This window comes from Brachyhypopomus gauderio, unplaced genomic scaffold, assembly GCF_052324685.1.
Source record: "Brachyhypopomus gauderio isolate BG-103 unplaced genomic scaffold, BGAUD_0.2 sc52, whole genome shotgun sequence".
NCBI classification, from domain to species: Eukaryota; Metazoa; Chordata; class Actinopteri; order Gymnotiformes; family Hypopomidae; genus Brachyhypopomus; species Brachyhypopomus gauderio.
In genome coordinates, this window is record NW_027506877.1 from 2562664 (window position 1) to 2587552 (window position 24889).

Sequence of the window (24889 nt, forward strand, 5' to 3'; positions counted from 1 at the left end):
GACGCCCTTATCCAGAGCGACTTACATTTTTATCTAATTTTTATACAAGTGAGCAATTGAGGGTTAAGGGCCTTGCTCAAGGGCACATCATTTTAAATCTGTGTGTGTGTGTGTGTGTGTGTGTGTGTGTGTGTGTGTGTGTGTGTGTGTGTGTGTGTGTGTGTGTGTGTGTGTGTGTGTGTGTGTGTGTGTGTGTGTGTGTGTGTTAGGGTCCAAGGGTATTTCCGGTCCTCCAGGATTAAGAGGACATCCTGGTTTTGATGGGTCAAAGGGTGAAAAAGGAGAGCCAGGCAGTGGAGGTGTACCAGGACCTCAAGGTATGATCCCACATAACACAACCCTCCCCACCTGGTACCAGGACCTCAGGGTATGATCCCACATAACACAACCCACCCCACCTGGTACCAGGACCTCAGGGTATGATCCCACATAACACAACCCTCCTCACCTGGTACCAGGACCTCAGGGTATGATCCCACATAACACAACCCTCCTCACCTGGTACCAGGACCTCAGGGTATGATCCCACATAACACAACCCCCCCCCACCTGGTACCAGGACCTCAGGGTATGATCCCACATAACACAACCCCCCCTACCTGGTACCAGGACCTCAGGGTATGATCCCACATAACACAACCCTCCCCACCTGGTACCAGGACCTCAGGGTATGATCCCACATAACACAACCCTACCCACCTGGTACCAGGACCTCAGGGTATGATCCCACATAACACAACCCTCCTCACCTGGTACCAGGACCTCAGGGTATGATCCCACATAACACAACCCTCCTCACCTGGTACCAGGACCTCAGGGTATGATCCCACATAACACAACCCCCCCCCACCTGGTACCAGGACCTCAGGGTATGATCCCACATAACACAACCCCCCCTACCTGGTACCAGGACCTCAGGGTATGATCCCACATAACACAACCCTCCCCACCTGGTACCAGGACCTCAGGGTATGATCCCACATAACACAACCCTCCCCACCTGGTACCAGGACCTCAGGATATGATCCCACATAACACAACCCCCCCTACCTGGTACCAGGACCTCAGGGTATGATCCCACATAACACAACCCTCCCCACCTGGTACCAGGACCTCAGGGTATGATCCCACATAACACAACCCTCCCCACCTGGTACCAGGACCTCAGGGTATGATCCCACATAACACAACCCTCCTCACCTGGTACCAGGACCTCAGGGTATGATCCCACATAACACAACCCTCCCCACCTGGTACCAGGACCTCAGGGTATGATCCCAACATACATGTTGTCCTCAAACACCTTTCACAGTCTTCATCCTGATATTAGCATCACCTTGACTAGCGCATGCCCCTGGACATGGGCCTCCTGTTGCTTGGCACCAACCTTTCCAGCCCCAGTCACTGTGAAATACATCAACCTTTCCAATACCACAATACTACTTCAAGCTGTCATGAAACGGCACCAGTACATTATAGTGCCATGTTTTCAGACTTTGTGCATACATGAAAACAGGCTAATTATTATGTTTGTTATACTAGTGATCCATGTTTTTTAATGTGTTATTGAGTTAATTCTGTACAATGGACTTCACAGGTTTCACTGGACAACGAGGAGATCCCGGTTTGCCCGGTCGTACGGGCTTTGGCTTGGCGGGGACTCCAGGTAAACCTGGGTTACCCGGGTTACCAGGACAAAAAGGTGAACGTGGCGAGGTCTTTGGGGCTGTCCCGGGACTCCCAGGAGTTCCAGGGTATCCCGGAGAGCCCGGAGACAAGGGGCAACAGGGAACTCCTGGATTACCCGGTGGAAGTGGTAGGTCTGGTGCCATCATCTCAGATCTGCTCATGCTGAGGGTGATTTATACAGCTAGCCATCAGTGCAGTCTGCTTAATTAGGGATGCTGACAATATTAGGCCGCTGCTGTCTACCTATAAATAAATCAGGGATTAAGAGTAACACAGCACAAACAATGTCTACAAACATTAATTTGAAAGACTATGCCATAATTCATTCATATGTAATAATACCAATAACACATTTGTAACATATGTTTGAGTATTGATTATTGAGTATTGTGGCATTTAGATAAGTACTTTTTTTGCAGGTTTTGAGGGGCGCAGCGGTGTTCCTGGGGTGAAAGGTCAGAAAGGCGTGATGGGCCCTAAAGGGACAGCAGGACGGCCAGCGTCGACTGTTCCAACCTCTCCTGGAAGGATCGGAGAGCGAGGCCTACCTGGCAGCCCTGGGCTCCGTGGACCTCCAGGTGTGCACGGCAGCATGGAGACGATCCCTTATCTTAGCAATACTCCCGTTCCCCCTCTTTGGTTTTCTACTCCTGTTCTTGTCTCTTGTCCTTTGAGAATGTTGACCACTTCTGATTATATATGTCAGATATTCACCTCTCCAACTAATCTAAACCCTCACAAGTCATTTTATGTAATGCATCTGTGCATGTATTTCTGTCACATATCACACCATAGGTACAAATTATGGGTAGCTTAGTTGCACATACAGATTATGTAGTACGTGATACATATATTTATATATAGTTCATTTAAACGGATTCTGATCTTCTTTAGCTTCAATTGCAGCCTTGAATTTGAGCTTTTAGAAAGCTTCAGTATGTACATGGTAGACGTGACATCCCAGACCATTATCTTCATCTAGGAGTCTTTTTCTTTTATTCTTTTAAGTGCTCCACCTCAACCACAGGAAATTGGTTGGTGAGAAATATAGTGACTGTGGGTTGCACCATTTTCTATAGTACATCTTTCTGACAAAGTTTTGTATGTTTGGATTGATATTCCATTGCATAGTAAAATCACAATTCCCGTTTAATCCCAGTTAAGAGGATCATTGCTTGATTTCATACTTAGGGCCTGTAGTCTACATACAGAAAAACTGGAGATTTTAATAACTGTAATCCATGTCCCCTGACTGCACTTGTCTTTGTCAGTAGGACCACTGAGCTTTCTCACAGATATATCTTTTGAATCCTCTTTTCCCTGAACTCCTTCACTCGTGTCTCTCTGACTGTCTCTCTCTCTCTGTGTCTCTGTCTGTCACCATCTCCACCATCTCCATCTTCTCATCCCTTCCACTTGGTGTCTCTCTTCCACCTGGTGTCTCTGTTCTTGGTGCTGGGTCGCCTCTCTAGGCTGCCAAGGTGAGAAATATTCTCAACCCTGTACACCTTCCTAGAGCATTAAAACGTTTGTCAGCGCTCCTAAGCAAAGCACCATGTGAGGGGTTGCATGCCTAACAGGGGTGGGGTGGGGAGTGCCTAACCTGGGGGTGCATGCCTAAGGGGGGGTGATTTCCATCAGCAAATACGTTTTGGCTGTGTCTCTAATAAACAATCATCCTCTTAGTTACAGGCTGAAATATATTAATTTGTAATTTAAGTTGAAAATGATGTTCAAAGGTTCATGCATTAACTCTCATGCTCGGTATGATGCAAATCACATGACATAAATATTTCTGTAGCGTTGTGTTTTAAATGAGTGTGTATGTGTGCAGGGGCATATAATGGTAGTAATGACTGTGTCAGCTCCCAGTGTTATAATGCATACTAATGTATTTAAGCAATACTAATGAAATTAAGCAATACTAACTAGACCTCAGCCCATTACATTGCTGCAACCCTAGTCCGCTTGTGTGAAATCCAAAACTAAAGTCATTAATTGTAATATGTATCAAATCACTCACACACACACACACACACACACACACACACATACATTATATATATATATATATATATATATATATATATATATATATATATATATATATATATATATATATATATATTATATGACAGGTTCGTATCATTAATATGAGACCATCATACCACATACTGTATGTTGACTCCAGTGTTGGTGATCCCCAAGGTTTTCCAGGTCATAAGGGCTCAAAAGGTGATGCAGGACGCCCAGCCTTCACTGGAAAGAAGGGCCCTCCTGGCCAGCCTGGACGTCCAGGATCACAGGGCTCAAGGGGACTCCCTGGACCCCCTGGCCCAATACGCAGTGGAATCCCAGGACGTCCAGGGAGGAAAGGTCCGATGTGTTCTAATGCCATTTTCACCACATTCACTACAGTATATTACGCCACTGTTAGTCCTTTTTAACCACAGACTCTTGATTCCTCCCAGGAGAGAAGGGTCACCCTGGGTTGGTGGGGTTTCATGGGACACCTGGACGTCCTGGAGGTCCTGGACAGCCTGGCAGTAAAGGACTGCCTGGATTCCCGGGACAAGATGGTGAACCTGGGAGCGATGGAGGATGGGGAGCCAAAGGTATCGCAGAAACACTGAGAGAAGATATCTGTACTTCAAGATAACAGTGAGGTACAGGGTTTAACTGTGTGTGTGTGTGTGTGTGTGTGTGTGTGTGTGTGTGTGTGTGTGTGTTAGGGGACCGTGGGGAACCGGGCAGGGCAGGACAATTCCCCCCGTATGGTTTAGTGCAGAAAGGTGATCGAGGGACTCCTGGAGCTTCTGGATCTCCAGGGTTCACAGGACCAAGAGGTACTGAAACACGGTCCTGACTCACTCCATCTCTGACAGGAAGCAGAGTTTTAGCATCATGTCAAACCTGAGTCCAAGAGACCCATCAATGTAAACTGAAAAACCTCAGCCTTATAAATCACTTTAGTTTGCTCTTCATGCAATAATCTCTCATCTCAGCAGGTGCTAATGGCATTTTTTTTCCATTAGGTGATAAGGGACCCACAGGTCTGCCTGGTAGTCTGGGCTTACCTGGTCTTCCTGGACCTCCTTCTCAAATCAAGGGCTCCAAGGGTGATCCGGGGTTACCAGGGCTCCCAGGATCTCCTGGCTTTCCTGGGCAAAGGGGATCACCTGGTGTTATAGGTTTCATTGGCGTATCTGGACGCAGTGTATGTCCACATAATCATTTAACCTACACTGGCCAAAAAAGATTGTTTGCAATGACTTGTAACAGGTTAAACTATACTAGCTATCTCGATTGAAATGCCATCATCCTAATTCATTAAAAAATTCAAAAGGAAGCAACTATAATGCTACATATTGTGCACACACTGTATGTGATAGAGCTTCAAGCTAGTACCATCATTTGTGTCATTTTACCATTTTGGAGTGTAGTGGTTACAGAGCACATTGTGTACATTCACAGTGAAACATGGATCAGTATATTGTTTATTTTTCAAAATTCCAGTAGCTACAGACACCTTTTTAAATGCTCTCCAAAAATGCAGCTTTGGCCTTTTGTATTTTCAGTTTGGGAGGAAGGCCTAAAGGATCAAAGGTTGTTTTGCGTATTATGTAACGCAGATTATTCGTTGTTTTGCTCTCTTGTGCAGGGTGATGATGGATCTCCAGGTTTGCCAGGATTGCCGGGCAGTCCAGGACTGCCTGGTAACAAAGGTGAGCTGTGATTTTCAGGCAAAGCTCACAAACTGAAAATTGACCTCCATTCAGCTGGTGATCATTGACCTTCCCATGCGTGGTGTCTTCAAGGTGAGAAGGGAAGATCCACTGGGTCCCCCGGGCCCCCTGGACCTAAAGGACTGCTAGGAGATTCGGGATTCCCAGGTGCGTTATTTGCACTGCTACTTTGATCAGTCCGCTGTTGCCCTGTGATTAGATTAAGTCAGATAAATCTTCATTATTTGTCCCCTCCCCCCCGTCCCCTATGCACAGGTCGTCAAGGTAGTGTTGGTGAACAAGGCGCTTCTGGTTTCCCTGGAAGTTCTGGATTTCCTGGGCAGAAAGGAGCACCGGGAGACAGAGGACGACCAGGACTCAGCGGTAAACTATTGACTGTGTCTTTGAAAAGCATTTTAATGAGCTATTTTACATTTTAGTGTATCATATGTTACATAAGATCAATCTAACAAATCGTTTGGCTCGTCCAGCAGATTGTGTATTTTCTGTGTGTCTTCTCTGCTAGGTTTGCCTGGGCGTCCTGGCAGTGCAGGACGCAGTGGTTACCCCGGACAGAAGGGGCGGGATGGGGAGCCAGGACACTTTGGACGTAGAGGTTGGCAAGGACAAAAAGGTGAGTTTAGTTAGAGCACAATCATATTCTCCATCAATACCGTAGTTCTGCCATTATAACAATATCACACGTCTCACTTTGAATGTGACCAAATCTGTGTTATTCAGTCTTTATCCAGTAACTTATGTTCCAATTGAAGAACCATAATCAAGAGATAACGAGTTACTACATTATTTCTAATCTCTATTTCTATTAATGTTCTATTATGTGGTCATTATCATACTTGTTCATTTCTGTTATATTTTTAAATAACTGGTTTGCATACCTGTTGGGATTCTACAAGTACGTTTCATGACACACCTGTGCGTGTTGCCTCTGTAGGGTTACTCGGCTCCCCTGGTTTAGATGGACTCAATGGACTTCCAGGACCTAAAGGTCAACCAGGAGTACCTGGTGAGCACTTTTACAGCTATAAGTACATATTTACATTAGCATATATGACTTTAAAGGTTTAATAAACAATGGTCTCTGAAGGTTCTTCTTTGCCTTATGAAATCAGTGACATTTCACTCTGTATTGAAATGTATTGGTTTGAGTGCATTTCTACTGCCCCCAGTGCCATGGAGTGGTTAACATTAACACACACAATGTAACTGTACCAAACTTATAGATATTGTGACTTTACTGACCATAAATAAATAAGGGGGTTCTTAATCTAATGTTGACAGTTAGACTTTTCAGCAAAACAGTGGTTTGCATTGACACTCCATAGCCTTATACCTACTAAAGGTGCAAATGTTAGTGAGGTTAGAAGGTTGACTAAGCACAACCGCGCATTTCTACTGTGCTAGACCTCATAAGCTACAATTCAGTGTGCACTTCAGTCATAAAGCTCCACTGTGTTTTAGCATACACTGAGTATAAATGATATCCAGGAGCAAAGTGATATAGACTGGCATCAACAGTAAATCTATGGTGGATTACCCTGTTTATAGGCATATGATCTGGATTCCAGTGGAGTGTACGTTACGTAGCAAACTTCCTTGACTCTGTCCACAGGTGTGGGAGAGAGTGGTAGGCCCGGCAACCCTGGAATAAATGGACTGAAGGGGGAAAGAGGCTCATCGTGGCCTGGAGTGCAAGGACGTCCTGGAGAAAAGGGCTTCAAAGGAGAGAGTGGTGAGGATCACCATCAGGCCGCCGTTTGGGAATAAATGCTGATTCATCTCTGAGGTCCTAAGATGAAATGGCATATTCTAATATTACAGTACTTAAAATACAAATAAAGTAATTAATTCTAGATTATAAAACAGGGACAATATATTACAACAATAGTGGTTAGGATTAGGGTTTTTAAAAAGTATGCTTATATGTTGACGATGACTTTACTGTGCAAGCATAGACATAAGACATCTAGTAGATGCAGTTATTGGCTATGTACTGTAAGACAAAAAGTTGATGCACTCATTCTGGTCTTGATAGGTTTCCCTGGACAGCCGGGTTCCCCGGGTCCTCCAGGCCTTCCTGGACCATCTGCTTCTTCTGGTTTTCCTGGACCTGTGGGAGACCCGGGTCTTCCAGGATTGGATGGCGAACATGGTACAATTCTACCTCTACATCATTAAATCATTCTGAACCTTGCAGCTTCTGAACCTTGCACCTGTAAAAGATATTCAAAATGCCAGTTCTTTCTAATGCAATGTTTTTTTTTTTATTATTTTCTTCTTTCTCTACGCCTTGCTGAACTATTGAATGAGGGATATGTGGAACTCCTGCTGAACTTGTAAAATACACCTTTTTATAGGTTTACCTGGCCCCACTGGTCCTCCTGGTCCACCAGGCCCTGGAACAATCCAGGGTGACACTGGAGATGGAGGGGCTCCTGGATTCCCTGGACTACCTGGAAGTCGTGGTGAAACCGGAGTTCAAGGAGGGCCTGGTGAACAAGGAAGTTATGGACTCAAAGGTGCTCTATGAAACAACCAATCATCTAAATGGTCCATGTGTTTCTTCATCACTACGCTAATGTTTCAACCATGAACACTGGCTTCTCTCTCTCTCTCTCTCTCTCTCTTGTTCTAAGGATCACGAGGTGACCCTGGAACTAGTGGTCTACCAGGACATCCAGGCATGCCCGGGAACCAAGGGTATTATGGTCCAAAAGGACTAAAAGGATTAAGAGGTCAGAAAATGAGATGATACTTCTGTTAGCACTTTCATTTTTGCATTTTTGTCTGGAGTGGACAGTTAAATTTCCCAAGGGGCCACATGAGAAACTGGAATGGTTTATATTAATATACATATGGCCATAATATATAATATAATTATATAAATATGGCCATATTAATATACTTCACATTTTGCACAATACATACTGGTCAGAGATAGTCAGAGATCCGGATGTGACCCATGCCGACATCTGATTTAGGTGATCTCCTAACCCCTGATCCTATCTAACATCTTCCACTCAGGTGAGCCTGGTCACAAAGGATTGCCAGGAACCTTCTTGCCACCAAGGGAAATTTACTCGCCTGCTGGGTCTCCTGGATCACATGGTCCTGCTGGCCTCGTTGGTATAGAAGGCCCACCAGGCCAGGATGGGTATTCTGGACATCCAGGTGAACTTGTTACAATCCACTGTGTCTACATTTTGTTTATTATTGTTTATGTATGTATCTATTTATAAATGCATATTTACATATCCATATGTTATTGTCTAATTGCTGTAAAGGTTTACAGCATTTACTTGCAAGAGAACAAGTAGAGGTCACCACAAATAGCTTGACCCTGCTGTATCTGTAGGTCCAAAAGGAAAGGCTGGATTATTGGGGAATATTGGACAAACTGGACTTGAAGGACATCCAGGACCTACTGGAGACCCTGGAGAAACAGGACTTCATGGGCATACAGGCTACCAAGGTGAGCTGGGAGTGATGGGTGAGGGTTGGAGGGTGGGGGGTGTTTGGTGGGTGGGGGGGGGGGGGGGGGGTGTTAAGAAGGTACTATCCAGGTGTCAGTGTAGATAGGGCATGAACAGTCAAGGAAGCAGAGTCAAGACACATTACCTTCCCAATCAGAGGTGCTAAAATAAAAATGCAGGACGTCCATATGGCTGTCCAGTTATCTGGGCATTTAAATGTTCAGGGTCTGGCTGGGTGGTCTATCAGGGGAGGGAACAAAAGCTGAATACGCTGTCTGAAATTGCTTTTGTAGGAGATATAAGTGCAGAGTTATAAAGTGTCCACTCCAGACCCGGGCTCACTTCTGGTGGGTCAGTCCCAAGCTTGAGGGTCTGTTATGAAACACTTTGACAGAGTCCATTAAAGGGTGTTTTTATAGTCTTCATTTTAATTTTATGGTCTACTAGAGCAGATTTATGTGTTCCTATATTTTTCAAATACTCTTTGCACCCTCTGAAACACTCTTAATAGAGATTCTGTGTCTTTAAGCCATCATTCCTGATGGGCCCAGTCTTCTCTGATTGGTCAGTTCACCAACTCTGTTCTGATTGTACAGTTCTGCCCCTACACATTCCAATCCTGTCTGGTAGTCTGCAGACAGCACTTGAAAACAATGATTGTGTTAGGTTTGTCATTGATAAATGGTCTGATGTTTAGCCTGAAAACGCTTTTCTGTAGGCAACATCAAGCTGTACTTTGTCTTTGTCAGTAGTGTCCTGTTGTTTCCAAATAGTTCATCGACCAGGAACAGAGGATTACAACTTAACATTACAGCTTGTAGTCATAAACCCACTTCACACATGAACACTGTTCATCATCTAGTGATTGTGAAGAACATGCATATTTCCACAAAATTGTGAGTGAACGTGAGCGTGCAGCTGGTTAGCAAAACTATTATAATACACTAGAATTAGTTGTCAAGTTAACTTCATCAGCTGATACGTCAAGAGCTGAGCAACAACAGTCTATATTTAAAACCCACAATTCCTCACCTCATAGTAGCTACCTTTTTTCTTTAAATATCACAAATAATAATGTATATTTGTAGGTTAGATAAACTTACTCCTAGGTGCACATACATACAACCAAAACGATAAGCAAAAGGGGTCAAAGATAGTGTAATGTCATCTGACTGCACTCAGTTAAAAAGGACAAAGGTCTCCAAATAAGATTTTCACCAGTGTAGTTGATCAGTAAACTAGAAATGTTTTTACATTTATTTGCATAGGGACTTTTATACATTGCTCTCTCTGGACTTTCCCCACGTGCTGTTTGCTGTTCTTCTCCTGGGTGCTGAAGCACTGGGTACAGCCGCTCTCCATGGTCCTGAAGTGGGGCTGTGGTGGGGTGGTACCTTTGGCTGTATCTTAAGAAAATATGGTGTCATAGCATCTAACTGTAGTTTCAAATAAGGCATAAGACTGTATATACAAGATCAAGATTCTAATTTATGATGTACATTCTGTAGACAACATCTCAAGGCTCACTTTTCCCAGTTTATTGTACCTGTTATCACATCTTTCATTTTCCATGATCAACCTTTCTTTTCTCCATCTTCTCCTTGTCCGTGACACCTTTTCCTCCATCCCTTCAATTTCTCTTCCCATGTTTTTATGCTACCACTCACATGTCCTCCTCTTTTACTATAATATCCTCACATGCTCCTCCTGCCATCTCTCAGGTGCTCCTGGTAAACGGGGACAGCCGGGTCCCGCGGGCCGGCCCACACGCAGTGCCGGCTTCGGTTACATTCTGGTAAAGCACAGCCAGTCCAGCCGTGTGCCCATGTGCCCTGAGGGCATGGGGAAGTTGTGGGACGGCTACAGCCTGCTTTACGTGGAGGGTCAGGAGAAGGCCCACAACCAGGACCTAGGTACCGCATCAGAAACCCCTGCAAAATCACCAAACACATGTAGATATTATTTGCATTGCTGCAGCATAGATGCGTATTTTTGAACTTTCAGGCTTTTTTCCAATGAGATTTTCTGCAGTGTTTTTTTTTCTTTCTTCGTGTTCCCATGATCCTCTGCGCTCTCTTAGGCTCCGCCGGCTCCTGTCTCCCTCGCTTCAACACCATACCCTTCCTGTACTGCACGCCTAGCGACCTCTGTTACTACGCCAGCCGCAACGACAAGTCCTACTGGCTGTCCACCACAGCGTCCATTCCTATGATGCCCGTGGCGGGCCAGGAGATCACGCAGTACATTAGCCGCTGCGCGGTGTGCGAAGCCCCTGCTATGGCGGTGGCCGTCCACAGCCAAGACACTACCCTCCCCTCCTGCCCGCATGGGTGGAGAAGTTTATGGATCGGGTACTCCTTCCTTATGGTGAGAGGCACACTCATAGTCATCTTGTCTCTCAAACATACAAACGCAGCTGTATACAAATGCTCCCATGTGTACGTGTGTCCACCCATGCAAGATCACTTAAGTATGTCTTAAGTGATCAAAGATGTTTTAAGCACGGTTTTATATCTGAGTGCGGTGCTTTCGAGCTTAACCACACGTCTGTATTTGTTCCTTTGCTTAGCACACAGCCGCAGGAGCTGAAGGGGGTGGCCAGTCGCTGGTGTCTCCTGGCTCCTGTCTGGAGGACTTTCGCGCTACGCCCTTCATTGAGTGCAACGGGGCCCGAGGTACCTGCTTCTTCTTCAACAATAAGCATAGCTTCTGGTTGACCACGGTGGAGGAGGAGGGGCAGTTTGTACACGCCCCTGACTCCGAGACACTAAAGGGGGATCAGTATCGCTCCCGCGTCAGCCGTTGCCAGGTGTGCATGAAGATCCTGTAGCCTGTACAGGTGCAGCCCGGAGGAGGCAAGAGGGACTCGGAACAGGAGGAGTGGAAGAGGAATGGAGAGAGAGAGAGAGGGAGAGAGAGATAAGGGGAGGAGTGTGTCAGATATATAGAAAACAAATGGACTGACTGGCTATCTTCATGCCCTCTCTACCTAATGATCACTGGTGCTTTCTGCAAGACCATGTGGGCCCCGGTTTAAAAGGGCTGAAATTAAATGTTGGGATTCTCTCCCCATTTTATTTATCAGCAGCGGTGCTTCATAAAATGCCATTGCTTGATTTTATTATTGGTTTTTGGTTGTTTATGTCCTGTTATAGTTTGTCTTACTCATGGCTACCTCGGCGTCTTAACTCTCCAGGGGACAGCACTGGGCCCCTAAGTTGTGACTCCAGCTACAAAGTAACACATGGAAAAATCTTCAGATTCAGGTAGTATCAGGTGTGCTGGTCTCCACTGCAAATGCCTATTAGAAAGATATTGTGATGTTTCTATAACATTCCCAACAACATAACATAATTCTTAGGCAAATGGGCAAACCAGCACTTTTGTTATGTAGAGTAATACTGTGCCCAGTGGTTAACACTTATCATTTTGTCTAACCCCATACATGCTTACCCTTAATGTATTGCACTGATGTGAATATCTGGGGCAAATGTATTAAAGTTCCCTTATGTGGCTCCTTCACAAAGGCCACACAGCTTATGATGGAGGCTGTGTTCCAATAGTCAGCGACTATACACCGCTCACTCACGTTTAACCTCCAACAAGAGTCGTGATATCAGCACAAACTATTGCTCCCTCTGTGACTGATTCAATGAATGACTGATTCATTAATACATCTCATCCTCCTCAGACAATATTGTAGTGGTGATTTTTTTTTTTTTGTTTCACCAAAATGTTGCCTATACAAGAATTCCTGGTCAAAACAGCATTGTTTTTTCAAATCCACTACAGCCTTGTAACTTCTTAATAGCCTTGAGAAAATGCTTTTTCTGTTTTGTTTTGTTTTTTTTTTTGTGTCATGTGAAATGATTCTGTGTAAACTTTACATCTGATTTTCTTCAGGCCAGAAGTTGTCATCTGCAAATCAAGAGTACATGTCGTGTACATTTTATAGAAAAATATTTTAGAAAGCTTTAAATATTTCTCTTTCTAAGGGTTGTTTATAAATTCTGTAAATACATCTATACATGTTTATTAAAATAGGGTGTTTGCATTTTTTACACTGACAACCACCAGTGTATATTTTACAACTTGAGATTTTGTGATCTATTTTGTTTCCTGTAAGCTGGATGCAGATGCATTTCAGGTATTTGTTGAAAATATTTTTCCACAGTGCTATCTACATATGTTCTCTAACAAAGTATTGAAATTAAAGTTTCAGAACTGTTCAAATGTCGCCTTTCATCATTTATCACTTTAAAACCTTGAAATGTGTTGCTTCAAAAACACACCTTTAGGCTTCCTTAGGTCTTCCCAACCCTAAAATCTATGCCCATTCAACATGAATATTTTATGCACATAATTAACTAGTCCAGTGGTTCCCAAACTTTTAAAACTTTTTCTGCCGTGGCCCCCTTTAGTAGATGAGAATATTTTTGCGCCCCCCCCCCCCCCCCCCCTACACACCCCCCCCCCCCCCCCCCATATTGACATGTGCACATGTTTTACTTCCAAGCTCCGCGCCCCCCCGCAATAGCTCCACGCCCCACCTAGGGGGCGCGCCCCCCACTTTGGGAACCACTGAACTAGTCAATGACAGTAGTATGTGTAACGTATACTGGCAGGGCTGGATGCAATCGCAGGATACTTTTGAATAGAATCAAGGGAGGGGAAAGAATGACTATAACAAGCAATGTAACATCAAACAAAACCACAGACAACAGATACACAGCTAACAACACTAGCACATAGAGCAGGGTTATAATGGGGAACGCAGACATAAACAGAACTAAATACGAGAGAAAGCATACAAAACACGCCAACTTACATACACACACAATAACCACCAACACAGAAAACCAAACACAGGTTATATATAGGACACAAACAAGGAACAAAACTAAACATTCATGAGCTATGAATTTTGAGTAGGGCCAAGTCGACAATCCAGTCTACATTTGCCATGCTAACAATGCCTTCAGTCTGTCCGGACCTCATGGGTGTTGGACTAAAGTGAAGCCCTCAGAGTGCCTGGGCCCACCACGGGTGTCACTGTGAGTTCTGTTTGCAAGTCCTGTCTTCATCCTCTTTATTGAGAGTCTGTTGCTGTTTGTGCTCTAAAACAATGTTTACATTCCATTTACAACTGAATTAGGGAATGAATGGTTTTAAACAGTGGTGACCTAGATTAAATTTAATGGAGCATGTGCCTCATTAAAATGTGTCCATGTCACTGTAATCAGGGTAAAAAATCAATACGAAAACCACAATGCTTTATGTTTAAAGCTTGATTGCTGAGCAGACCAACACAACATTAGAACCATATTTTAGCACCATAAACAATAGCACCATTCACTGCAATTTCCAAACACTTTAGCAGCTTACTAAAAGGAGCTTGTGGTAGAAATTGAACTACACTAGTATGAAAAATGAGGAATGGGCCATTTTGCCACAATAAAATAGCACTTTAATCATGAACTGTGCACTTCCTGCTATTTCAGCATTACGGGTATTTTTATTATTTATTTTCCTGGAAGTAGCCTAGTCTGTCTTGGCTTCCTCCTTTCATTAGTCAAATTAAAATCTGTGAACACCAAACAGTAAGAGTAGGTTAATGGACAGACTAAAGTCACAGAATTCAGTGACATGGGTGTGGTAGTGGGGGGGGTGGGGGGGGGGGGGGGGGTAGTGGACCTGACTACCCAGGGCCAGAGTAGGGAGAGGGGCCCATTTTTTTCTCATGTGGCTCGCTTACTGGCACTTACAGGGGCCCACTGTCATTGAGAGTGTACAGGGCCCAACACCTGCTCACAGATTACGGTGTAACCCCGGCATGCACTCCTATTTTGTGGAGATTGTTTGATTGAATACTGCAGTAACACTTGTTGTAAAAAGGAAAGAGATAAAATCAAAGGGTCTGGAAGAAGTTTTAAGCATCATAGTTATTATTTATTCCACTGTAAAATGATTTTAAAAAGGCAACCGTCAACATTCCTGCAAGGCAAAATACTACTAGTTCTGATGTTTCTATCTGAACATATTTTTAAAGCAAACAGAATAAGTGAATACTTGAAAGTAAAATATCAGAGCTTGTGTCATTCACAAGACAATACAACAACAAACATATATTTATATATTCATATTTATTAGGGCCATTCAATTTTAATTCAATATATATTTTATATAATAAGGCAGGCCTCATTATCCTCCAGTCCGACAGATGGCAGTGTGATGGTGTAGTTAGCTACCGTGAGAGTTACTGCAGTAGCTGTAGCACCAATATAAACAACTTCGACAACATTTTCTCATCTGAGGTGAAGCATTGAAACAGGTAAATAAATGTTATTAGGTATAACATTGGCAGTTATTTAAAAGCCTGGTTAGATGTTTACTATACTGGGTTAGCTTGCTGGCTAATTGGGGGAACTATTTTGAGTGTGATATTTGAATACTCTGCGTACTAGCTGTAGCCGACATGCTAGCTAGCTTATTCAGACCCAGCGACTCCCCTGGTGCCGTTATAGTTCAATTAGCTAGCGTGCTAATTAGCTAATGAACGCTTTCACCGCTAGCAAAACAATATGTTAAAGATAACTGAAAACATTTAGCACGACTACGTTTTTAAAGATGTTTATTTTCATAATTTTGCACACTGTTAGCCAGCTATGCGAATAAAGTAAGTAAACCTGTTTGGATAGCAAGCTAGGTAGATACTTATGGAAGTTAAATGCTGTGATGAACCATGCAAGGTTTCTGCACCTGGGTGATCCACACAGAGGGCTTTATTACCCTAACACTTGTGTTTCCGCCCTTCCTGTTCGACCATAACGCCCCTTCACCCCCACAGGGCTTCAGTCCTTAATGGTTTTGCTGGTATAGTAGATAAATGCTCAGAAATCTGGCTAAGGCCAAACTAAGTACGTGAGGCTGAAGCTCTTGATTTCCATAATGAACGTTTTGTTGTTTCACTTTGCTCGCATTTGGCAGGTTGCGAGGTCTAACCTGCCTGTATTCACCCGTGTCATTTTCCTGCCCCTTCGGTAGGTACGCTGGAATTTTCAGAGACTCACTCGGACATGTCATATGTCTTCATAAATGACTCGTCTCAGAGCAGTGTGCCGTTACTGCAGGCCTGCATCGATGGCGACCTGGCCTTCGCCAAGCGCCTCCTAGAGACTGGCTGTGATCCCAACATCCGTGACAACCGGGGTCGCACCGGCCTGCACCTGGCAGCAGCGCGTGGCAACGTGGAGATATGCCGCTTCTTGCACAAGTTCGGGGCGGACCTGCTTGCCACCGATTACCAGGGCAACACCGCTCTGCACCTGTGTGGACACGTGGACACCATTCAGTTCCTCGTCTCCAATGGCCTCAAGATAGATATCTGGTGAGCTATTTGGAAGTTGTTTAGCCATGCGCGGGCCTTATCAGCAATACCTTCTTAACGGTCATCATAAAGCAGTCACTGTGGTAAAGTGAGGCGGACACTTATGAAAATATATAGTATTCCATTTTCAGCATGTGTCTCATGAGATCAGACTTTGTTTTAGTCACCTGCAGCTTGTGAAGCGACGTGTGTTTTCTTGTATGGGAGCAGTAATCATAATGGATCGACCCCTCTGGTGCTGGCTAAGCGGCGAGGGGTGAATAAAGATGCCATTCGACTGCTGGAAGGACTCGAGGAGCAGGAGGTGAAGGGCTTCAATAGAGGAGCCCATTCCAAGCTGGAGACCATGCAGATGGCCGAGAGTGAGAGGTGAGTGGGTCAGACCCAGAAGGATCCCTTCTGTGTTGTGTAGATGGAACAACACTTCATATAAATGCCAGAAGCCTTTCATAATTTGCCTTTAACAGTTAATGACACAAATGATTAACAGAATAACAACTAAGGTTCTTTTCTGTCATGTCGGTGTGTGTCAATGCCTGTCAGTTCATGCTGATGCCTTATTCCTGATTCCTAGTGCGATGGAGAGCCACTCTCTGCTGAACCCCAACCTCCAGAACAGTGAGAGTGTGCTGTCCAGCTTCCGCTCCACCTGGCAGGAGTTTGTGGAGGATCTGGGCTTCTGGAGGGTTCTCCTGCTCTTGGTGGTCATTGCCCTGCTCTCTCTGGGCATTGCGTACTATGTGAGCGGTGTGCTGCCCTTCTCAGCCAGCCAGCTGGAGCTGGTCCACTGAGAGCCATACATCTACTCATCTACTCTCAGACCCAAGTCAAAGCTGTGTTTTGTATGATTTAATGGTTTTCTTCATATTAAATAGTTCTCAGTTTACTCTGCTCCTTCAAATGGTATTTGGAACACCATAAGTTTACAGACAGAGGCTAGTATTGTTTTTTTTTTTTTTTTTTTTTTTTTTTTTTTTAATATTTAAAATATTAAATATTTTAAAAACGTTACCATCTGTTCAGAGCATGTAGGTGTCCTTACAGCTCTGTGGAAGTATTTGTTTTGACTTCATGGCAAGTTGTGGATGGTGTTTAAAATGTTTCGGAATGAACCTGTAAGCTATAGCTTCTGTCTGCAACGATTACACAGTGTTGAGACCTCCGTGGCTGTAGTCTGTGTTCATGAAGGCTGTGCGACAGCTAGCTCCTGTGGCTTTATTTCCCTAAGTCTGGGAAATAAAGTGTTCCTTGTATAAATGAATCCAGATTTGTATGTAAGGGAAGAAGTAATACGAATCAAGTACATTTACTGCAATTTCCCCTACTCTCCGTGCGGATTAGTATCCTAGAATGTTTAATAGAAGGACAATTGTGTTTGTTGTGTATGTTAATTGTAAACCTTGGTTTCCTTAAAAGGCGCTATATAAATATAACTTCATTCAGCTGTGCTGTGTATCACTTTCTTCAATGTTTGACACTAATTTATAGTACTTTTCGGTCATTGGCCTGGATATTTTGTTCTTTTTTTAATGGTTTAATCTCTTAAGTCTGTTTAATGCCAGTTTGATGTACTAATGTTACAAATCTACCATAAAAAGCTGTACTCAATTCTTATTATGAATAATTAACTTTTTGTCTGTGCGTATGAAGATGAATAGTCAGTAAAAAGGCAAAGAAAACAGCTGGTATTTGATTGGTTAAAGAGCAATTTTGATCATAGTTGGCTCAATTTTAATAGTGCTGTAAATGGCATCCTATTCTAGTGTGCAATTTTTCTTGTGTAGCACGTACGGAACATATGGTGATGTCTTTCCTTTGATTGCAAGAGTTCAATTATTTGCTCATATGCAAGGCCAGTTAGGATATATATCTGATTACAGGGCTACATGTTTATGCTTGTCAAGATGTTTTTTTATTATTATTATTCTGTAATAACACTACAGCACCTTTTTAAGAGTTTTATAGTGTAGTCTTTCAGCAATGTATGCTACAAAACCCAGAGATTTGGAAATATGAAACCAAATGTGATTTCAGACAGCTGTTATTTTAGTTAATCCCAGTGTTTTACTTGAAGTTACATTTTTTGTATGCCATTACTTATTTTAATTTTCCTTGAGATATTTGTATGTTCATACATCCTTTACTGCTATATTTTTGTTGTACAATGCTTTCTCTGATTATACTATGAGTAATAAATCATAAGTAGAAACCAGTATTGATTCTGCGTTTGTTATTGATCTCTGCAAAATAAGTCAACATACTCGATAAACCAAATTTATATAACAATTAAACGACCACAAACTGCGTTTTAGTCTCAGCGTTTCGTTACTTTTATTTTGTCGGGAGCTTTACCCACAATTCCACTGAACCGGAAACTAACGTTCAAAACAGAACTCGGTTAGGAAGACAACTAGCTCTAGTTAGATTATGGTGGACGACCACTAGCCAGCTATTTGTTATTTATTCGTTAAGCGATGGTGTCGTAGTATACGGTAAAGTAGTGATGGGCAAATGAAGCCTCTTGAAGCAATGAAGCTTTCCAACCCTTTGCTTTGCAAAAAGGTTCATTACTCGAGGCTTCATTCATCACTCACTAGTGACATCTGCTGGTGAAACTAACAGCTTCGTCATTCAGTTGGATCATACTTTCAAATAATTGTAAATGCAATATTGTCACAAAGTTTCAATCAAACTCATGTTTAGTAACAGGAGAATCAATTAAATCATGTTTTAATTATTAAAATGATTTGTAGCCAATCTAATCCTTGACCATTAGTGGTTGTGTTGGGTTTTCTTGTATGTCACATGGACTTATTTGACAATGAAGATATGTTGTACTTTACTATATTGGGAATTGAGTGATTGTTGAGGCAGACTGAATATTTTGAGTTAGAAAATGATAAAAAAAAAAACAGAATGTGTTTAAAATAATTGCTTCTTGGGGGTTCTAGATCTGGTTTGGCAGTCATGGCCTGGTGGTTAGGGAAGGGGAAGTGGTTAGGGAATTGGTCTTGTAACCGGAGGGTCGTGGGTTCGATCCCCAGACCTGAGGCCATGACTGAGGTGCCCCTTAACCCCCAATTGCTCACTTATATAAAAATGAGATAAAATGTAAGTCGCTCTGGATAAGGGCGTCTGCCAAACGTAAAATGTTTTTAACATTACAAATAAGGTTTGCCTCTTCCAATGGTTTTTAGTCTGTTTTTGATGTGTGAATCTGATATACATCCTGATCAAACAAAAAAAGAATTTAGAACGTTCCAGATTTTAAATTTAACCACCTACTACAACCCACGAAGCAACAGGGTTCATAGCGCTTTTATTTTGAAAAACGATACGCAAAATGAAGCAATGACGTGGCCGATGTAATGCGAGGCCTCGTTTGTTGCTGATCACGTGATTTTGCTCAATATGACACAAGCTCCGAAGCGGGGCTTCATCGGACACGCCCCTTTTTACTCGGTACACGCTTCGAAGCCTAGCTTCAGATGTCCCATCACTACGGTAAAGGTGTTTTTAATCATGAATCTTAGAGGACTGTTCCAGGATTTTAATCCCAGGTGAATGGAACTGTTGATTTAGCCTGCTCGCTAACTTTGCAAGTGTAGATTTCACTTTCTGTTGCCACCCTGGCTAAGCTAGCTGTCCTTATACTCTCACATTCGGTGACATTCCAACATCTGTTTATCTCTAGCTCTGCCCTTGTGTATTTCTCTTATTGTTGTTAGCTAGCTGTATCAGACACACACAAATGAATTTAGGCTGACATTAAAGTGTCTTTACCACAAAGTTGTGTCTTTATTTCCTGCTGACACCCCAAAGTGCTGGACACTTCTGTAATGACATCTGTGTGTGTTCTCTCTTCCACAGCAAGTTCCTCATTTACGCCTCCCTTCTGTTATTCTCCGTGTTGCTGGTCCTGAGGCTCGATGGACACATCCAGTGGAGCTACTGGGTCGTGTTCCTGCCAATTTGGCTGTGGAAAGTTATGGTTGTTCTCGGTGCCTGTGTTGGTACCGGTGTCTGGGCTCACAACCCACGATACAGGTGCGTTTTCAATTAATAGCTTTAAAATGTCTTAAGCTTCGTCACTTTAACACTCTAATAAACAGTTCGTCAACCATTTTTCAATACGTGATCTCATTAAAGATGTATCGACTTTATTGTGATTATTTGCAACTTGGTCTTTACTCATGATTCTTTCATTGTTTTGTGTGTGCGTGTGTTTACAGAGCGGAGGGCGAGATGTGTGTGGAGTTCAAAGCCATGCTGATCGCAGCAGGCATCCATGTTCTACTGTTAATATTTGAAGTGCTAGTGTGTGACAGGATTGAAAGGGGCTCCTACGTCTGGTTACTTGTCTTCATGCCCCTCTTCTTCGTCTCCCCTCTGTCTGTGGCTGCCTGTGTGTGGGGATTCCGCCATGATCGCTCCCTGGAGGTGTGAAGCGAGCGTGTGCACAAACGCAGCAGTTCGGTGTGGAAATGTAAAATGAACACATTTGAAGTTTTCACATTCGTCATGCTTTTTCTCTCTCTCTCTTCAGCTGGAGATAATGTGCTCAGCTAACATCCTCCAGTTCATCTTCATTGCCCTACGGCTAGACAAAATCATCAGCTGGTCTTGGCTGGTATAAGATCCCTTTTGCACTCAGCTACCTCCAGCATGCTATATGTGTAGATGGGTAATAGCTTCCAAGTGCATTTCATTGAGGGAAACTAAAAATGCACTTTTTTTGCACACATTAAATAGATAAACCTCACAACCCAGCATTTATCACTGTCATTCTCTTTAAAAAATTGAGAAGCTTGTGGTTTTTTTTTTGTCACTAACTTATTTCTCAGTAACACCGTTACAACACACACTTGCTAAATGCTGTTGGTTTGTAGGTGGTGTGTGTGCCTCTGTGGATCCTCATGTCTTTCCTGTGCCTGGTGGTGCTCTACTACATCATCTGCTCCATGCTCTTCCTCCACTCTGTGGACATGGTCACTGAGCAGCGGCGGACCTACGTCACCATGGCTCTGCGCTGGATGGCCATCGTGGTGCATCTCCTCATCTTCGAGGTTGCTCGTTTTCTTCTGAGTCCATGTGTGCTAACCTAGCTTAGCAACACGTGGCAGACTTCAGGAGTAATGTAAAGCACTGGCTGGAGGAGGAAACCCTGCTAATTAGTTATGATGGCTCTTCATTGTAAAGATAGATTTAAACTCTTCTTGTTCTCTCCTTCAGGTCTTGCTGGTGCATAAGCTGGACGGCCATAACAAACTGAGCTTTGTTTCTGTGTTTGTGCCTTTGTGGATCTCGTTGGTCATTCTGTTGGCCAGCACCTTGGGGCTAAAGGGCGGGAATCACTGTGCGTAATTATGAATCTGTAGAATTACGAGATGCTTTGGATTAATTGTTCTTGACTGCTCTGCTCTTTATTTATGGCATTGTGACGATGACATAATAGGACACTGTCTTTGGCACAGGGTGGTTTGGCATTCGCAAAGATTTCTGCCACTTCCTGCTAAAACTCCTCCCCTTCCTGCGAGAGTATGGCAACATCTCACACAACCTGCAGCGTGATGATTCAGAAGCCTTAGAGGAGATGGCTGCCATTCCCGAACCTCAGAAAAACACCTCCATGTTCCTGCACAAAGAGGTGAACGTGCCAAGTTCTGGAAAATATTTTGGGCCCCCCCCTAAACTGTCCATAGACATGCCTGATTAAAACTGTGTTCCTCCCAGGACTGTGCAGACTACAGAGGGCTTGGAACAAAGAGTTTTGTTTTCTGTTCTTTTCAGATTTTTATTTTATTTTTTGCAGGAATATTTGATGACTTATGGCCTTTTTAATGATAAAGAGAATTGTGGTATAGAATTGGTGTGAGTAGTCAGATTAGTGCGTCACTACTGCTTCTCAACTGTATAAACAGACCAATGTTAAGAGTTGGAATATAAGACAGCTGAAGGCCGTATAGCTTTAATGTAAAAGTTACTTATTCCTCAGAACTGTCATGGTTTAAATTCACAATTCACCACACAGTTTGGATGACACACAGTTGTGTGTGCCTTAATCCTAAAGCACTTTAAATCCCTGATATTGGCCCTAATATGTAAATGGGTATTGGCACTTGCTTTTGGCCATGTTCAGTATTCTATCAGCACCTTTTTATGCAATGAAAGTTTGGATGAGGTACTGCTTTTAGTGATTTTTTTAAAGAAGTCTTCAGAAGGCTTCAGCAATGTGTCATATACTCAGAACTAACAGGGTTGTAGTTCTAAAACACCATATCTAGTTTTAAATATTTTTTTATGTATTTATATTTTTTACAGACCTTTCCTTAAAATCTGTTACAGATTATACAACAGGTAATGCAATGCTGCTTTTTTCCATAGATTGCTTTGGGACCCGTTTCCTAAAAGCATAGCGTTAAAAGTGTGTTAAGAATGATGACTCGCCATCTTAAAAGGCTAATTTTGCTAGAAGGCTTTGGGGAACCTCACCACTGGTTGGTGGGAGAGTGGAAGAGGCTTATCTCATGGTCCTCATACTGCAGGAAGGGCTGAATGTGGACCGGGCTCAGCAGGTCTGAGCCTCCTCTGAACAGTGTTGCTCCGTCATCCCTGTTAAGACTGGTCCAACAGTGTTTCTACTCGTTGAAGTTTTTTGTGTTCATCTTGTAACATGTTTAAGTGGTGTCAACCTATGTATGTATAATTTTCCAACTTCTCCTTTTGACTGTTCAGTATGCGATATGTTCATCTGAGAGTAAAACAGAATTTCCTTAAACTTAACGCCACCTAATGTTATTTAGTGCAGGACACAGTTATGACTTTAGAATGCTCATAGGTTAACCTAATGGCCTAAAAAAACAGAATAATTGGTTAATCCATCTCTGCAATGCTTCTATCATCTTACAAATTTTACCACATACAACAAAGTATTTTTGTTGGCTAATTTCTCTTGTTTTTCATCTTTTAATAAAAAATTTTGATAAACGTTTATTTAAAGATGTTTATAATAGAGAGTGCACATCTGCTAATGAGTTGAGTTGAGAGGTTTGGATGAGTTTGTGTATATGAGGAAATATTTCCTGAAAGAAATATTATAGGGCTTGAAAAGGTGTGACCTAGAGTGTAATGTGTGTAGAGTTTAGTGTGTATTAAGCTGTGTGTGGTAATGTATGGGGTGTGTATGAAGGTGTGTAGTGTATATGGTGTGTATATGATGTGGTGATATTGTAGTGTGTATGGTGTGTGTGAGAGAGAGTGACTGTGCGAGAATGACTGTGTGTATATGGTGTGAATGAAGGTGAGCGCATGGGTGTAAAATTCCAGAGATGTAGCATCCACAGACGCTTTGGGGGAAAAAAAGCACTCTTGTATTAGCTGAATGCTACTGACGTAATGTAGTTAAATTAAATTGCAGTCTTGCAGCGAAATCACGAGCAAGCCAAATGAACTAAGGCAACAGAACCAAAGTGGTTGTGGAAGGGAAGAGTCCATTAGGATCAGTACCCAGTGTGAGTGCTCCATGTAACAACCGTGATGTGGATATACCATGTCCAATCAAAAGTCTAACTTTGGGTTTTAAGTCAGAGAGGACTTGGCAGTACACAGGTTGTTGAGGCATATCATGCAACAGAAACGAGATTCCTGAAGACCTCAATAAAAAGGTTGTGGATGTCTAGAAATGGAGAAATGGTTGGAAAAGAAGTCTTTCCCACAGTGGATGCTTTTACAAACTTGATCCAATAATGAGGTGTAAAATCGTTTGAAAAAACACCAACAAAGAATGGAATCCATGACAGAACAGCACAATGAATACTGCTAACCAAGAAGAATAAATTGTTGTCTCAATTTCACCAAGAAATGCCAAGATGATGCTCTTGAATTCAGGAACAGTGTGTTATAGCCAGAAGAAAAGTGGAGATGTTTGACTGATATTGGTCTTATGGCTGGTGAAAACACTGCCTTTAAAATAACCTTATACCTTCTATGAAGTTCAATATATTGCCAAAAGTATTCGCTCACCCATCCAAGAAGAACTCGAGAGAGCCAGGCCATCTGTGCTGACGCTGAACCACAATGCAGACACAGTGAAAACACACGAGTCTACCCACCAAAGCTTAAAAACTGAACGTAAATTTTTGGAATGGCCTAGTCAAATTCAGACCTCAACTCTCTATCCAGCATCTGACGTGCAGTTTCATATGCCGAAAATGTCAGTGAAGCAGTTTCACTGCTGGGCCAAATTCCCTCCATGGAATTGAGACACTAATTAATGACTAAATAAATCATTTGGTTGCAGTTATCACTGTTAAGAGGGTTGTACAGAGCTAGCAGATGGCAATCACTTTTTCACACATGGGGATTGGGTGTCAAGTCCTAAGTCCAAACAGGCAGCCATCAAAATGTACAGTATCTTCTTTATAAATATATAAAATGTCTTTTATATTCACTCTGGGTCCCTTTTATGCTTTGTTAGATCATGGTTTAAGATCATTCAATGTTTGAAATGTGCACAAACTCAGAAAGGGGGCAGACATGGCACTTTACCATGGCATCGTATGCCAAATGCCTCCTGGTGTTAAACGGCTGTGGAT

The 24889-nt window shown here is 42.8% G+C and overlaps 3 protein-coding genes across 6 annotated transcripts in view; all 3 read left to right on the forward strand.

Moving 5' to 3' along the window:
- col4a6 (collagen, type IV, alpha 6) overlaps window positions 1–13135 on the forward strand; it is a 73436-nt gene extending 60301 nt beyond the window's left edge. For all 3 annotated transcript variants that reach the window (XM_076987470.1, XM_076987472.1, XM_076987471.1), the window contains 21 exons: window positions 210–317; window positions 1598–1816; window positions 2109–2267; window positions 3898–4065; window positions 4161–4304; window positions 4422–4535; window positions 4725–4906; window positions 5351–5414; window positions 5508–5582; window positions 5691–5798; window positions 5941–6048; window positions 6370–6441; window positions 7048–7167; window positions 7471–7587; window positions 7793–7954; window positions 8072–8170; window positions 8460–8606; window positions 8791–8907; window positions 10630–10821; window positions 10989–11275; window positions 11478–13135. In XM_076987470.1, the coding sequence (XP_076843585.1) occupies window positions 210–317; window positions 1598–1816; window positions 2109–2267; window positions 3898–4065; window positions 4161–4304; window positions 4422–4535; window positions 4725–4906; window positions 5351–5414; window positions 5508–5582; window positions 5691–5798; window positions 5941–6048; window positions 6370–6441; window positions 7048–7167; window positions 7471–7587; window positions 7793–7954; window positions 8072–8170; window positions 8460–8606; window positions 8791–8907; window positions 10630–10821; window positions 10989–11275; window positions 11478–11738 (3023 nt within the window). In that variant the 3' untranslated portion in view covers window positions 11739–13135. The remainder of the gene's footprint in view (window positions 1–209; window positions 318–1597; window positions 1817–2108; window positions 2268–3897; window positions 4066–4160; window positions 4305–4421; window positions 4536–4724; window positions 4907–5350; window positions 5415–5507; window positions 5583–5690; window positions 5799–5940; window positions 6049–6369; window positions 6442–7047; window positions 7168–7470; window positions 7588–7792; window positions 7955–8071; window positions 8171–8459; window positions 8607–8790; window positions 8908–10629; window positions 10822–10988; window positions 11276–11477) is intronic.
- A 1969-nt stretch (window positions 13136–15104) lies between these two features.
- On the forward strand, window positions 15105–17267 carry ankrd46b (ankyrin repeat domain 46b). The gene is made up of 4 exons (XM_076987433.1): window positions 15105–15239; window positions 15953–16295; window positions 16506–16664; window positions 16870–17267. Exons 2-4 carry the CDS (start codon window positions 15985–15987, stop codon window positions 17084–17086), a joined length of 687 nt encoding a protein of 228 aa, XP_076843548.1. The 5' UTR covers window positions 15105–15239; window positions 15953–15984; the 3' UTR covers window positions 17087–17267.
- Window positions 17268–18658: 1391 nt separating this feature from the next.
- Window positions 18659–23294, forward strand: LOC143488570 (transmembrane protein 185A-like). 2 transcript variants are annotated; one of them, XM_076987359.1, is made up of 8 exons: window positions 18659–18783; window positions 19796–19855; window positions 20166–20342; window positions 20528–20735; window positions 20842–20925; window positions 21185–21361; window positions 21528–21651; window positions 21770–23294. In XM_076987359.1, exons 2-8 carry the CDS (start codon window positions 19818–19820, stop codon window positions 22009–22011), a joined length of 1050 nt encoding a protein of 349 aa, XP_076843474.1. In that variant the 5' UTR covers window positions 18659–18783; window positions 19796–19817; the 3' UTR covers window positions 22012–23294. The 2 variants fall into 2 exon arrangements, with proteins under 2 accessions (XP_076843474.1, XP_076843475.1); XM_076987360.1 differs by lacking the exon at window positions 19796–19855 and having other exon boundaries at window positions 18694–18787.
- The last annotated feature ends 1595 nt before the right edge of the window (window positions 23295–24889 follow it).

Coding starts and splice junctions, on each gene's coding strand:
- ankrd46b (XM_076987433.1), top strand. CDS start 15,985: ATGTCATATGTCTTCATAAATGACTCGTCTCAGAGCAGTGTGCCGTTA. Junction 16,296..16,505: donor GGCCTCAAGATAGATATCTG/GTGAGCTATTTG, acceptor GTATGGGAGCAG/TAATCATAATGGATCGACCC. Junction 16,665..16,869: donor CAGATGGCCGAGAGTGAGAG/GTGAGTGGGTCA, acceptor CCTGATTCCTAG/TGCGATGGAGAGCCACTCTC.
- LOC143488570 (XM_076987359.1), top strand. CDS start 19,818: ATGAATCTTAGAGGACTGTTCCAGGATTTTAATCCCAG. Junction 20,343..20,527: donor GCTCACAACCCACGATACAG/GTGCGTTTTCAA, acceptor GTGTGTTTACAG/AGCGGAGGGCGAGATGTGTG. Junction 20,926..21,184: donor TCATCAGCTGGTCTTGGCTG/GTATAAGATCCC, acceptor GTTGGTTTGTAG/GTGGTGTGTGTGCCTCTGTG.